The sequence below is a fragment of the Pan troglodytes genome, chromosome 20 (genome assembly GCF_028858775.2).
Source record: "Pan troglodytes isolate AG18354 chromosome 20, NHGRI_mPanTro3-v2.0_pri, whole genome shotgun sequence".
NCBI lineage: Eukaryota > Metazoa > Chordata > Mammalia > Primates > Hominidae > Pan > Pan troglodytes.
In genome coordinates, this window is record NC_072418.2 from 54,962,938 (window position 1) to 54,979,231 (window position 16,294).

The 16,294-nt window shown below is 40.1% G+C and overlaps 1 protein-coding gene across 3 annotated transcripts in view; it reads right to left on the reverse strand.

Moving 5' to 3' along the window:
- Positions 1-4,661: 4,661 nt before the first annotated feature.
- ZNF616 (zinc finger protein 616) overlaps positions 4,662-16,294 on the reverse strand; it is a 32,517-nt gene continuing 20,884 nt past the window's right edge. For 2 of the 3 annotated variants that reach the window (XM_512866.9, XM_054672710.2), the window contains exon 4: positions 4,662-14,151. In XM_512866.9, coding sequence (XP_512866.4) covers positions 11,945-14,151 — 2,207 coding nt within the window. In that variant the 3' untranslated portion in view covers positions 4,662-11,944. Of the gene's footprint in view, positions 14,152-15,510; positions 15,631-16,294 lie in introns of all 3 variants that reach the window. The other variant, XM_054672711.2, reaches the window with a different exon arrangement.

Sequence of the window (16,294 nt, forward strand, 5' to 3'; positions counted from 1 at the left end):
CATTTTTACTAGGGAATATTGTTTGGGAAATTAAGTCTTTTCTCTCAAAAAATAAAGGTTGCCACCTTTTTTTGAAATCTTTGCGATACCACTTTGGTTAAATGAATCACTTATTTTATAATGACCTGTGATCCTATTTTATGATATCAAGTGTTTTAAAGTTTTTATATTTGACAAGCTTTCCAAAGTCACATTTTAACTTGGGTCGTCATTAAACTTTTGTTAATCCCCTGAAATCCAGAAGAGACATATTTGGCTTATTTGGTATAAAAATCATACAGGAAGCATTGTCAAATGCAAAATGGTGTTTGGCTTTCTGTGGGCTGTACTTGTATAAATATGAAATTGGCATGTATTCCAAAATTATGGAAAACTCTTATAATTCTGATATGACTTACTATATGTTATTATTTTATTTTTTGAGATGGAATCTCACTCTGTCACCCAGGCTGGAATGCAGTGGCACCATCTTGGCTCACTGCAACCTCTGCATCCTGGGTTCAAGCAATTCCCCTGCAGTAGCCTCGCAAGTACCTGAGACTATAGGTGTGCACCATCACACCTGGTTAATGTTTGTATTTTTACTAGAGATGCGGTTTCACCATGTTGGTCAGGCTGGTCTTGAACTCCTGACCTCAACCCACCTCAGCCTCACAAAGTGCTGCAATTACAGATGTGAGTGACTGTGCCCAGCCACATGTTATTAATAATTATAATTGTTGGCTGGGCATGGTGGCTCAAACCTGTAATCCCAAAACTTTGGGAGGCTGAGGCAGGCAGATCACCTGAGGTCAGGAGTTCAAGACCAGCCTGACCAACATGGAGAAACCCCATCTCTACTAAAAATACAAAATTAGCCGGGTGTAGTGGCGCATGCTTGTAGTCCCAGCTACTCAGAAGGCTGAGGCAGGAGAATCGCTTGAACCCCAGAGGAGAGGTTGTGGTGAGCCCAGATTGTGCCACTGCACTCCAGCCTGGGCAACAAGAGCAAAACTCTGTCTCAAAAAACAATAATAATTATTATTATTGACTATTATGTAAAATGGTGGTATGTCACAGAAGTAACCAAAATTTCCATTATAGTCAATTGTGGTTTTAATAACAGCTGTCCTGAGACATTTTGTTGCCACAGGCAATTGTTGTCTTGTTTGGATCCTCTTCAAAAGTTGGTTTATAATCAGCTACGGGAATTTGATAGGTGCTCTGGAATGCAAGTTTCTGATAACTTTGGAAAATGTGACATTAGAATAGAGGAATAGAGGAAAGAACTTTCAAAACTTTCATGGATAACTAAAATGTTCATGAATATCAAACACAACACACATTAACTGCATGGACTGAACTAATAGGAGTCTAAAGTAATCTTTCTGATTTTTTCTTTTGATCCTTTGTTTTGTTTTGCAGAGTCAAGGAAACTTTTCTTTTGAGCTATTGACAGCAATTTTTTTTTTTTTTTGAGACAGTTGCCCAGGCTGGAGTGCAATGGCATGATCTGGGTTCACTGCAGCCCCTGCCTCCCAGCCTCCCAGGTTCAAGCGATTCTCCTGCCTCAGCCTGCCAAGTAGCTGGGATTACAGGCACCCACCATCATGCCCAGCTAATTTTTGTATTTTTGTAGAGACGGGGTTTCACCATGTTGGCCAGGCTGATCTCGAACTCCGACCTAAGGTGATCCTCCCGCCTTGCCTCCCAAAGCGCTGGGATTATAGGCATGAGCCATCGTGCCCAGCCAACAGCATTTAACAATTGAGGAAAGTATACTGCTGTTAACAAAATTTGAAACATATTTGTTTCTCTCTACCTGCTTTCTCCAGAATTTGGAAACTATTTCTGAGTATTCTTTTTTTTTTTTCTTTTTTTTGAGACATAGTCTCACTCTGTCACCCAGGCTGGAGTGCAGTGGCGCGATCTTGGCTCACTGCAAGCTCCACCTCCCGGGTTCACGCCATTCTCCTGCCTCAGCCTCCGGAGTAGCTGAGACTACAGGCACCTGCCACCATGCCCAGCTAATTTTTTTGTATTTTTAGTAGAGACGAGGTTTCACCGTGTTAGCCAGGATGGTCTCGATCTCCTGACCTCATGATCTGCCCACCTCGGCCTCCCAGAGTGCTGGGATTACAGGCTTGAGCCACCATGCCCAGCCCTGAGTATTCTTAACTTATGGCAATATAGTTATTTGTGTAAGTGCAATGAGTTTGTTTTGGTTTTTTGGCAACAGGGAACCGTCATAGAAACTGGTAATTTTACCAAGGCTTTGACTGGAATGGCATGCTAATCTAACTTCACATACACAGCCAATGAAACCCTCTCGGGAAAACTGGCCTCATACCTTGTGAATACAGTCCCTGTACAAGGTTCCTGACCTGTGGCAAGTAAAGAATGCCACTTTCTGACAGACCCAGGAGCCCCAAGTTATCTTGGGACCTCAAGAGGAGAGGAATTTACCCAACTCATTGATATTTGGTGCTACAAAGCCATGGCTGGGCTCTGCTTTTTAAAAGTCTTATCTGAGATTCCTTCTATGGAACAAAGTTCCATCAAAGCCAATTTTAAAAGCCTGTAAGAAAAATAAGTATACTTGCTGCATTTTATACATATAATCTGGCCAAGTATAATAAAGTAAATCAGTCCTTCCACGATTTAAGTTTAGTAAAAATGGGAAACTGGAGAAAAATTATGTTTCAAAAACTATGGTACACCTGTTGTTAGATTCTAGTCTTGCCTAATGTTTTTCAATTTTTTTTTTTTTTTTTTTGAGATGGAGTCTCACTCTGTTGCCAGGCTGGAGTGCAGTGGCACGATCTTGGCTCACTGCAACCTCTGCCTCCCGCGGTCAAGCAATTCTCCTGCCTCAGCCTCCTGAGTAGCTGGGACTACAGGCACATGCCACCACACCCAGCTAATTTTTGTATTTTTAGTAGAGACGGGGTTTCACCATGTTGGCCAGGATAGTCTTGATCTCTTGACCTCGTGATCTGCCTGCCTCAGCCTCCCAAAGTGCTGGGATTACAGGCGTGAGCCATGGCGCCCAGCTTACGTTTTTCAATTTTTATGATTTTCCACAGTTTGGACTGAATTCTAATTTTTTCCAGCTACATGTCTCTGAAATAATGTTTTCAATTTTTTCTTCTTTCTTTTCTTTTTTCCCCCACATTTTCTAATTTGAAATCACTGAAAACTTAACTGTATTTTCTTGAAGCCCTGATAACTGAAGCTAGACAACTTAAACTTCAGAAGAAAATAACAGCAACCTATTCACATACATAAGCCACTTTCATACCTATCTACTGATGTATGGACTTCAGAGTAATATGGCCTGTATCTATTTTCCAGGGTTGTTCTTTGTTTTTCTTCCTTCCTCCTATTTTCTCTTCACAGGACACGACACTTTACAAACTGCTAAAAATGAGCTTTCCAAATAACATGGGACTTGCCCGCCTGAAAATAAACTGTCCTAGCCATGAAGGATCAGATGAAACCTGATTTTTTTTTTTTTGAGACGGAGTCTCGTTCTGTCCCCAGGCTGGAGTGCAGTGACGTAATCTGGGCTCACTGCAACCTCTGCCTTGCAGGTTCAAGTGATTCTCCTGCCTCAGCCTCCTGAGTAGCTGGGACTACAGGCATGTGCCACTAAGCCTGGCTAATTTTTGTATTTTTAGTAGAGATGGGGTTTCACCACGTTGGCCAGGATGGTCTCGATCTCTTGACCTCGTGATCCGCCCGCCTCGGCCTCCCAAAGTGCTGAGATTACAGGCGTCAGCCACCGCGCCCAGCCTCTCCCAAAGATTTTTAAAGGAGAAAAGGGGAAATGTGAAAGGAAAATAAATCTTGGCACCCAACACTCACTAAGCCAAGGGAAAAGTCAAGCTGGGAACTGCTTAGGGCAAACATGTTTCCCATTCTATTCAAATCATCCCTCTGCTCACTGAGATAAATGCGTGTGATTGCTTCCTTTGAAAATGCTTACCAGAAACTCAAAAGAATGCAACCTTTGTCTTTTATCTACCCGATGACCTGGAAGCGCCCTCCCTGCTTGGACTTACCCTGCCTTTCCAAACCAAACCAATGTGCATCTTACACATTAACTGATATCTCCTAAAAGTGTATAAAACCAAGCTGCGCCCCAACCACCTTGGGTATATGTGGCCAGAACCTCTTGAGGCTGTGTCACAGGCAAGCATCCTTAACTTTGGCAAATAAACTTGCAAAATTGACTGGAACAAAAGAAGTAATCTTCAGAGAAAATAAAAATAACAGGGAAAAACAGGGAGATTACATGATAAAAATGTCAACTTACAGAGATGATTTCAGAACCATCAGTGTGTATGCACTAAAAAACAGCTGCAAAACGTGAAGCAACAAGTGACAGAAGTGAAAGAAATACACAAATTTAGATTGAGCAAAGAGGATCATTAGGGTAGTCAAAGTACTCTGCATGTTACCATAATATGTGAATATGTGCCATTTTACAGTTGTCCAAACCCACACAATGTACAAGTGTGAGCCAACTATAAACTAGGGATGTTGGATGATGATCTACCACTTTGGTGGAGGATGTTGACAATGGGGAAAGGCTATGCATATGTGGGGGAAGTGTTAGAACCTTGCTCAAGATTCTACTTCGGGATGGGGCCGCCGCGAGAGACTACCTGACACGGAGATCACAGCAAAGAGCACACTTTATTACTAGCGCGCTAGGGTCCTTAGCACAAGAGGCCGAAAGACCTCGAACGGCTGTTTTACACAGTTTATATAGGCAAAAACTACACATCAAAACAAGGGAGGGGTTACACAGCAATCTGGGGGAGGTTACAAATTCAAACAAGGGGAGGATACACACATTTGATTGGGTCACACATTCAAAAAGCATTAAGGCGCGAGGATTGGGAGTGACTGATTGGTTCTTAATTATGGCCTGAGCCAGCTGTCCTACACTGGTTGGTCAGGGGGCTCACAGGCGGGAAGGGGTATTTTCTGGAAATGTTTTTCTACTTTAGTTCTGGGAATGTATGGGACACTACCCTGGACATCTGGTGTCCTTGATAGCCACACCCGGACCCGGACTCCTGTCCATCTGTTGACACACCCGGGTGAGGTGCTGTCCATCTGGTAAATGTTTTTCTATTTTAATGGCTATGTTTTGCTATATTTTCTAAGGTTTCTCAGAAGGAGCTATATGAGGAATCTCTGTACCTTCCACTACATTTTGCTGGGAACCAAAAATTGCTCTACAAAGTAAAGTATATCACAGAAAAAAAATTGAATTAGAAAATAGGTTAAAAATATGAGGAGAAATTTCACCGATGCAGATGCACAAATAGGCAAATGAAAAGATTTTCCATATTACTGTCCATCAAGTCTCAGAAATTAACAATGTTCTATTTCTTTATTTTAATTGAAAACTGAACAGCAAATGAATTTTTATGGTTTGTTTTCTCCAACAAACTTAACAATATTAAAATGTGTGAGAAATAATATTTATTGCAACAGGTTATGAGGGTGGAAACAGTCTTACAATCTGCTAGAAGCATAACAGAGCTTACTGACATTTTCAAGGAAAAACAACAAAGAAGTCATCAAACAAGATGGTATCTTGACAAAGGCACAGAGCTCCACAACTGCTTCATACTCTGCACACAATAAATCCTCTCAGAGAGATGAAAGGAGTGATGCCAAATGGGCTTGCATTTGAGCTGTGGACACTATCACTGGTATTATTCATATAACCAAGGCTCTATATCACCCCTCTGGAGAAGAAAGTGCAACACAAAATCTGTGTAACAAAGGAAAGCAAAAGTAGCAATAAAGGTCCAGAGAAATAGACACATGCAAATACAGTACCGCAAACTCAGTAAAAGGAGTTTTTGACTGGAGTGTGAACTTTCAACTTGAAGATACATTTCGCAGGGACATTCACCCAAAGCTTGAGAGCTAGAGCAGAGAGACTTGCTTGCAGTCAGTAACTGAGTAGATGAAATGCGTAATTTTTCACTAGGTGATAATTCCCTTTGGGAAGAAGTGCCTTATCTTTAATTATTCCACTTTTTGTTATATGGTTCATGCTTTTGAACTGCAGTTGTCTCAAACTTGCTTGCTATTGAATTGTGTAACACCAGATAATGGCAGGTTGTCAAAAGATAACCCCAGTGGATAATTTAAGCTGCTTTTATGAGAAGCATGGTGCTAAGCTGCCTTACACAGTCTTTTTACAGCAACCATAAAAAAAACTGAGTTTATTTGATCATGTATTATCCCTTTTCATATAAGGTCATATTAGAGGAATTCTTGGAAGAGGTTTTCAAACTAGTCCTTTGGGCATTTAAAAAATCATTATATAAACGTACACTTCTTCAATACATAAGAACAAACATTTTTCCTTTACAAAAAAACCTCATTTTTAGGCCAAAATAAATTACAACTTGCTGAAATACCTTTTATGGCTAAGTGCTCATTCCAGCTATATAAAATTATATTTTTTGCACATCTTCAGAAATTAGAGATACTGAGAGAGAGTGGTTACTTTTTTTTTGGGGGGGGATGGAATTTCACTCTGTCACCCAGGTTAGAGTGCAGTGGCACAATATCGGCTCACTACAACCTCCACCCACAGGGTTCAAATGATTCTCCTGCCTCAGCCTCCCAAGTAGCTGGGATTACAGGCACCTGACACCATGCCCGGCTAATTTTTGTATTTTTAGTAAAGATGTGGTCTCACCATATTGGTCAGGCTGGTCTCAAACTTGACCTCAGGTGATCCACCTACCTTGGCCTCCCAAAGTGCTGGGATTACAGGCGTGAGCCACTGCGCCCGGCCAGAGAGAGAGTGGTTACTTCTAAAATGACATGATGATATAACCCTGGCTTAGGGAACAGATCAAGTTCTAAATCTCAGGAATAAAAGATACTCATTATCCAAGCCATATAGTCTTGTATTATATACATATTAACAGTCTATGCAATGAAAAATGAAGAACAGAAATTTCATAAAACTTTAAAAACACACAACATAGGCAGGGTGTGGTAGCTCATGCCTGTAATCCCAGCACTTTGGGAGGTCGAGGGGAGCGGATCATCTGAGGTTGGGAGTTTGAGACCAGCCTGACCAACATGGAGCAACCCCATCTCTACTAAAAATACAAAATTAGCTGGGTGTGGTGGTGCATGCCTGTAATCCCAGCCACTTGGGAGACTGAGGCAGAAGAATCGCTTGAACCCAGGAGGCAGAGGTTGTGGTGAGCCGAGATCGCGCCATTGCACTCCAGTCTGGGCAACAAGAGCCAAACTCCGTCTCAAAAACAACAGCAACAACAACAACAACAAAAAAGACAAAATAACACAACATAAAAATGTAAAGAAAACATTTAATGTACAAGCTACTCCATTTGGCAACGTGTACTAAGATAAAAACTTATCTACAAACAGAATATAACATAAAGAAAATGTGATTTAAGGAGTGATCTCAGGTCCATAGCTCTTCAGTTCTTCCAAATTTGTAGATCAGAGTGGTTGGGTAACATATGCACCAAAAAGAATCCACATGGAAGCAATAAGTACCCCAAACATCAACATGAAACCAACGAAAAGCCAAACTCAAGGACCTGTTCTTCCTAAACAGCCACTTTCATAGCTATCACCTCTCACCTGAGCATTGGATACAGCATTTATCATGAAGAAAGCCAATGTGGGAAATACACCACATGTGTGAAAGGCATGGTTCAACTGTTCTGACCTACAATACACCACAGCTGCGTCATTATCCACCAGCCTGTAAAAAACAATATACCTGTCACAACAGACGCCACAACATTTCTTCTCTCACTTGTCAATACATTCACATTCTGGCCATTGAAAATTATCTAGGAAGACTGCCATTTTCTACTTCTTAAGCATACATTTTTCATTAAATGCTGTATCCCCACTTCCTCAAACACCCACGCGGACTTCAGGCATGTGCACAAGGAAGACTGCTGCTCCGCAGTCTGGCCGGCATCCTCCAGCTCCACCTCAGCCTTGGGAGCCCACAGTGTTCTATTTTTATTTGATCCCATCTGCTTCCAGCAATCACTGAAAAGAAACAGCCTTTACCAAACACTCCAAAATGTCTTTGTGGTGACGTCATTAGGAACTCATAACTGTCCCCGGGAATTCGCAGTGGGAACAAAGGTTTTCAGGAATATTCTCAGCTCACCAAGCTTGCACATTATCAATATTGGTGAATTGACAAATTGCAGTTTTTTGCAAAGCTGCTATCTCAGAATCACAAACTTACATCTCACAATCAGCTGGCTCCCTCCCCCCAAGACATTGGTACAGTCATCCCACATTATCTGCAGTTTCACTTTCCATGATTTCAATTACCAGTGGCAACTGTGGTCCAAAAACATTAAATGGAATATTCCCAAAATAAATAACACAGAAATTTTAAACTATATACTGTTCTCACTAATGTGATGAAATCTCACATTGTTCCACCCAGGACATAAATCATCCCTTTATACAGTGTAGCCACACAGAATAACCTACCCCTCTCTCAGTCACTTACTAGTCATCTCAGTTAGCGTTGTTAGAGTATCATCGTGTTTGTGTTCAAGTATCTCCTATTTTACTTAATTATGGCCCCAAAGCACAAAAGTAGTGAGGCTTGCAACTTGGATATCTCAGAGAAGCTGTAAGCTAGACACAATAGCATGTACCTGTAGTCTCAGGTAGTCTGGAGGCTGAGGTGGGAGAACCACTTTTTGACGCTGCAGTGTGCTAAGATCTTACCTGTGAATAACCACTGCACTCAGCCTGGGTGACATAGCAAAACCCCCTAACAAAAAAAAAAAAAAAAAAAAGAGAAAGCAAGAAAGCTGTAAAGTGCCTCCTTTAAGTTAAGTGAAAGGTTATTGATTTAATAAGAAAAAAATACAGATGAAGATGCTAAGATTTATCATAAATCTTCTGTACAAGTGTGAATAAAAATAATCAGTACTAGCTTTGCTGTCACACCTCAAAACTTGACTGAAACTATATATTTATGGTTGGGTACTATCCAGTTTCAGGTATCCACCAGAGGACACTTGGAAGGCATCTTGCGGCTTAAAGGGGGACTATGGTACGGGCAAAAATCTATGTTGTTTGATTTCGCCATAGAAAACAATTGTCGCACATTATTTTAACCAGCAGAGTGTAATGCAGTGTCTGTTAGAAGTTCTTTACTAAGGTGGGATAAATCTGTGTTGGTGAAAGGAACGTCACTGAGTTACGAAAACAAATAATGTTTTATTAATTGAACCATGAGACTTCTGATACATTTTGAATGTAACAGCAGTAAAATATAGAGTAAATGCTTCAATGTGAATCTGGCCTGTGACCATGCTATTCTGATTCTTTTGATTAAATTCTCCTCTCTGATAACTGCTGTCTTCCACTTCCAAGAATAATTTTACATTTATCTTTGCTATATAACAGCTGTCATTCAATGGAGATGATCTTCATTTCCTCTGCATTATTTCTCCCACACAATCCATCCCTAGTAACCTATCACTTGCCTCTCATGAATACCCTTAATATTCCATCAATGTCCTCACTGGTATTTCAGTCAGTTGGTTGTGCAATTATTTCCTACAACCCAAAGTGGCACTCTACGTGTTCATGGACGCCTGGAACACAAGCACAACTTACATCATAAACTTACATTATTCTCCCAGTTACTCCATGGTGTGTAACTCACAGAATATTGAATTTTAAAATTCAGTGACCTTAATCTTCAGGAAGCATGGAAATGAAGGAGCCACACTGAATGAAGGAGGCCCTCTCATCTTGTTGATTCATTCCCAGATACCACAATGAAGGATATGTAAGGAAGATGATAGACTTCAAATCTTAGGATAAACGTCATAGTCTAGTAGCTATTTTAAGAAACGCCCCATTGGCCAGGTGTGGTGGCTCATGCCTGTAATCTCAGCAATGTGTGAGGCCAAGGCGGCAAATCACTTGAGGCCAGGAGCTTGAGATCAGCCTGGCAAACATGGTAAAACACCAACTCTATGAAAAAATATAAAAATTATCTGGGCATGGTGGCATGACTGTAATCCCAGCTACTTGGGAGGCTGAGGCACAAATTGCTTGAAACCAGGATGTGGAAGTTACAGTGAGGTGAACTGGTGCCACTGCACTACAGCATGGGGAACAGAGCAAGACTGTCACAAAAGAAAAAAAAAAAAGAAACCTCAAATTTAATGTAATATTTTATAAACTGAATGAGCCATTTTCACATACGCACTTGCTCCTTTAAAATACATACTGTTCTGAGTTTTCACAAATGTTGTCTGGTAGTTATTCTGTAGTAATATTCCAGGCCAATCTTGGAGAAGCAGATTTGGTTGTCCCTAGTATGATTTCAAAGATGTGTAGTCTGTTTAAAAAACTGGTTGAAATTTGTGCCACATTGATTACATTTCCAAGTTTTCTCTCAAGTAGGAATAATTTGGTAAAGCCTGAAGACACACTACTGCTTCCAGGTCCTTTCATGTTCAGCATACTTACAGGACTTTTCTCCTTTATACGTTCAATCAAACTGCAAAGGCGTGGACATTGGTTTTGTCTCACTTTAAGTTCTGGGTACATGTGCACAATTTGCAAATTTGTTACATAGGAAAATGTGTGCCATGGTGATTTGCTGCACCTACCAACCCATCACCTGGTATTAAGGCAAAAATGCATTAGCTATTTTTCCTGATGCTCCACTTCCCTGCCCTTCCCACCCCCATCAGCAGGCCCCAGTGTGTGTTGCTCCCCTCCCTGGGTATATGTGTTCTCATTGTTCGGCTTCCACTTTTAAGTGAGAACATGTGCTGTTTGGTTTTCTGTTCCTGTGTTAGTTTCCTGAGGATAATGGCTTCCAGTTCCATCCACATCGCTGCAATGGACATGATCTCATTCCTTTCTATGGCTGCATAGTATCCCATGGTGTATATGTACCACATTTTCTTTATTCAGTCTATCACTGATAAGCATTTGGGTTGATTCCAGGTCTTTGAACATTTCATTTTTCAAAACCATTTATTTGGAAGGTTGTCTCTAGTATGAATACTCTTTCCATTTTGATGTTCGGGTAAAAACCTTAGCATGCACATTACATTTCTGCGGTTCCTCTCAAAGATGTATATTCTGATGCCTAGTGAGTTCTGATGCCTGGGGAAAGCCTCTGACACATACATTTATATGATTTCCTTTCAGTATAAACTCTCTTATGACAAGTAGTGATTGAACTGTAGTAAAGGTTTTGCCACCCTCATTTCATTTCATACATCTATGCCCTTTTAATTACCTAGATTTACAAGTTCTGGCTTTTGAGTAGAATTCTTGCCACACGTATTACACTTCTGTGATTTTTCTCCAGGATGTATACATCCTGGAATATATATACAAATTCTTACACCTAGTGAGTAGTGAATACTAGCTTAAAACTTAGGTATGTTTACTGCATGTGTAAATGTATTAGGTGATAACTGCATTGCTACAAAAAAAACCTGAGGCTGGCTAATGTATAAAGAAAAGAGCTTAATTGGCTCAATTTCTGAAGGCTTAAATGAAAACATGGTGCTGGCATCTGATCACCCTCTAGGGAAGCCTCAGGAAGGTTAAAATCATGGTGGAAGGCAAAGGGGGTGTAGGTATTTCACATGGTGAGAATGAGAGCAAGCAACAGGGAAGTGCTATGCACTTTTAAACAGCCAGACCTCAAGAGAAGTCACTATTGCCAGGACAGCACCAAGGGGATGATGCTAAATCTTTCTCAATTTGAGAAATCCACTTCCATGATCCAATCACCTCCCAATGGGCCCCACCTCCAATACTGGAGATTACAATTCCACAGGGATTTCAAGAGAAGGGGTAAATATACAAGGTATATCAGTAAGTATGAATTATTTGGTGATTCCAGAAACTAGGACAACGTCTAAGGCCTTGTCACATTGAGTTTAGTTGTAAGGTTCTCTCCAGTATGTCTTATTCGATGTTTAGTGACGCCTGAGCGACAAATAAAAGATTTCCCACACTCATTACATTTATAAGGTTTTTTGCCAGAATGAATTCTTTGGTGTTTGTTGAGGGAAAACAACCGCCCAAAGGCTTTGCCACATTCAATACATTTGTATCTTTTCTCTCCAGTGTGGATTCTCTGGTGACTTACAAGATGTGAACTATGCCTGAATACCTTGCCACATTCATCACATTTATATGGTTTCTTTCCTGCATGAATTATCTGATGTGCAGTGAGGTTTGAGCTCCGTTTAAAGGTTTTGCCACACTCATTACATTTGTAAGGTCTGTCTCCAGTATGAACAGTCTGATGAAGTCTAAGATGGACACGCTGACTAAAGGAATTCCCACACTGATTGCATTTATAAGGTTTCTCTCCGGTATGAATTCTCTGATGTCTATTGAGTGTGGAGCCCTGATTAAAGGCTTTGCCACATTCATTACATTTGTATGGTTTCTCTCCAGTATGAACTCTTCGATGCCCTACAAGATGTGAATACTGACTGTAGACCTTGCCGCATTCATTGCATTTGTAAGGTTTCTCTCCACTATGAATTCTCCGATGCACTGTAAGACGTGAACATTGACTGAAGACCTTGCCACATTCTTTGCATTTGTAAGGCTTCTCTCCAGTATGAATTCTCCGATGCCTTGCAAAAGCTGAACGGTCACTGAAGACCTTGCCACATTCTTTGCATTTGTAAGGTTTCTCTCCAGTATGAATTCTCCGATGCACTGCAAGACGTGAATGTTGACTGAAGACCTTGCCACATTCATTGCATTTGTAAGGTTTCTCTCCAGTATGAATTCTCTGATGAGCTGCAAGTCGTGAATGTATGCTGAAAACTTTGCCACATTCATTGCATTTATAAGCTTTCTCGCCGGTATGAATTCTCCAATGCACTGCAAGACGTGAATGCTTACTGTAGACCTTGCCACATTTACTGCATTTGTAAGTTTTCTGTCCAGTATGAATTCTCTGATGCACTGCAAGACTTGAACGTTTACGGAAGACCTTGCCACATTCATTGCATTTGCAAGGTTTCTCTACAGTGTGAATTCGTCGATGCACTGCAAGACTTGAACGTTTACTGAAGACCTTGCCACATTCATTGCATTTGTATTGTTTCTCTCCACTGTGGATTCTCCGGTGACATACAAGATTTGATCTATGTCTGAATGCCTTGCCACATACATCACATTTATATGGTTTCTTTCCTGCATGGATTACCTGATGTACAGTGAGGTTTGAGCTCCGTTTAAAGGTTTTGCCACACTCATTACATTTGAAGGGTCTCTCTCCAGTATGAACTGTCTGATGAAGTCTAAGATGGACACGCTGACTAAAGGATTTCCCACACAGATTACATTTGTAAGGTTTTTCACCGGTATGAATTCTCTGATGAACTGCAAGGTGGGAACTTTTACTAAAGGACTTGCCACATTCATTACATATGTAGGGTTTCTGTCCAGTGTGACTCCTTTGGTGTCTTACAAAATATGATTTTTTTCTGAAGATCTTGCCACATACATCACATTGATATGATTTCCCTCTTGTATGGACTACCTTATGTACAGTTAGTAGTGAGGCCCGATGAAAGGCTTTGCCACACTCATTGCATTTGTAAGGTTTCTCTGTAGTATGTATCCTCTGATGATTAATAAGGCTGGAAGACGCTTTAAAGGCTATGCCACACTCATTACATACATAAGGTTTTTCCCTAATGTGTGGAGAAACTAAACAACCGTTATTACCTGTCTTCTCTGTTTCATTACATTCATAAAGTCTCCCTCCAGTTTGAACTTTCTGCAGTTCAGCCAGACGTGACTCAAAGCTTGATGTAAGCTGGTTTTCAATATGATTGTTTTCTACATCCCCTTGACTATGTTGATCTCTTTTACCAGTAAGATTGTTTTCATGGGGCACTGGCACTTCTTTATCATTTGTTTCACCATCTTTCCATTGAAATTCAAGGTCATGTAGATGTTTCTGTATTTCCCTGAAGTATAAATTTTCAATATCATAGCTTTGATGTCTTTCCAGTGGCACTGTTTGGAACCTTTCTCCTGTATTACTGTTCTCTGTTGGTGGTAATTCCTTGATCACACATTTAGGAGAGATACCTGCAAAACATAATGAACATGAGTTTTTTTTAAACTACTACTATTGATAAACAAATATTTTATATTGGAAACATACCTACACTAAACATAATCTTTATAGTAGACAGGTGTGAAAGTTCTCCACCATGATCTTTTATTTTTAGAAATACAAAATGAATAGAAGTCTATAGTTAAGAAAGGGTGACTAAATGTAATTCAAATTAATTTTAGGAAAGCCTAGTTTCAAACATCCTATGACCAAAAGACTTATGTTGTGCAAACATATATTGGCACTAAAACAAGTATTTTGCAACCAATGACACCAAATTACAAACCAATTGGCAGAAAATGTGGCTCTCTCATAAGAGAATAAAAGTTATATATATTTACTTCATATTTACTGTGTACAAACAAATGCCAAACTACAGCAAGATATAGTGTAATGGTAAATATTCACAAGATAAACTAATTAATAATCACCATATAAATTAATAAATAAAACACTCTAATAACCCATGATAAAACCAGCAGGTAAGTAAAATACAATATACAATATACTTAGAATTCCATACTATAAATTTGTATATTGCATATACAAGTTTGCATCATATGCAAATACACAAATTTATAGTATGGAATTCTAAACAAATCTCCCTTTATAATAAGTAAGAACATATATTCTAGAGACAGCATATGATAACTAGAAAATATGTTGAGATCACTGACTTTTAAAGATAAAAGAAAGATAAATATGTCTATGGCCATACCACCTGGAACACAGCTGATCTCAGAAGCTAACCAGTGTCAGACCTGGTTACTACTTGGATGGGAGAAAGGTAAATACACAGCATAATATAGAATAAAAAGTGGGGAAGGAAAAATACTGACTATGATTTCATGCCTACACCTATGTAACAATCAATAGAGCAACTCCCTATCTATTGTCATTTTTTCTTGAGATGGAGTCTCACTCTGTCACCTAGGCTGGAGTAAAGTGGCATAATCTTGCCTCACTGCAACCTCCACTTCTAAGACTCAAGCGATCCTCCCACCTCAGCCTCTCAAATAGCTGAGACCAAAGATGTTCACCACCACGCCCACCTAATTTTTTTGTAGTTTTGGTAGAGACAGAGTTTTCCTATGTTGCTCAGGCTGATCTCGAACTCCTGAGGTCAAGCAACCTGCCTGCTGCAGCCTCCCAAAGTGCCGGGATTACATACAGGCATGAGTCACCACACCTGGTCCTATTCATTGCCTCTAATTACCTAGTTAACTGGCCACAAAATATATATCATAAAGAGATTTCTACTTGAAAAGCATATGAACTAAGATAAAAGACAACAAACACTGTTTGGAAGAAACTACAAAATGAAAACTTACAGATACGATGAAGGCTGCTTTGATATAAAGACATATGTCTGCCAAAATTCCTATGTTGAGGACCCAATCCTCAATGTGATAGTATTTGGAGGTGTGGTCTTTGGGAGGCAATTCGGTCCTCTGCCATGTCAGGACACAGAAAGAGAAAGCCATGGTAAACCGGAAAAAGGGCCCATGCCATGCCAAGAACCAAAATGGCTGGTTCTGACATGTTAGACTTCTCACCACCCAGAGCTGTGAAAAGGGAATTTCTGTTGTTTCAACCACCCAATCTACAATATCTACTATAGGTAGCCATGCTGACTAGGGTAAAGCCAATATGCTATCTCATTATAAACATAAAACAATGTTGATATGCTTTATTTAACAAAGAAATCTGTGAGTCTTTACTAAAAAACAATATTCTAGACTACCTAACAGCACTAACTTGTTTGAAAAGTCTTGAGGTAAATTACCACTATTTAACACACAAGCAGTTAGTATGCCCACGGGATTCATGTATCTACATCCAATTTACAAAGAAAGTAAGATATGCACCTACGTTTGCAGGATCAAACATTATGTTTTTTTCAAAAATCGCCCAAGCAGGTACTGCAGATAACAGGTCACCCCAAATACTAAGAGTGTAGAAAGAAATACTTCAAGAGCCATGCTGTGTTGCCAAAAGCATTATTCAGCCATCCCCATGAATAACAGTATCTGAGTCATCATTCCCTGCACATAATGATTTAGACAGTGTTCTCAGAAAGTGATCAGGCCGAGGCAGGTGGATCACAAGGTCAGG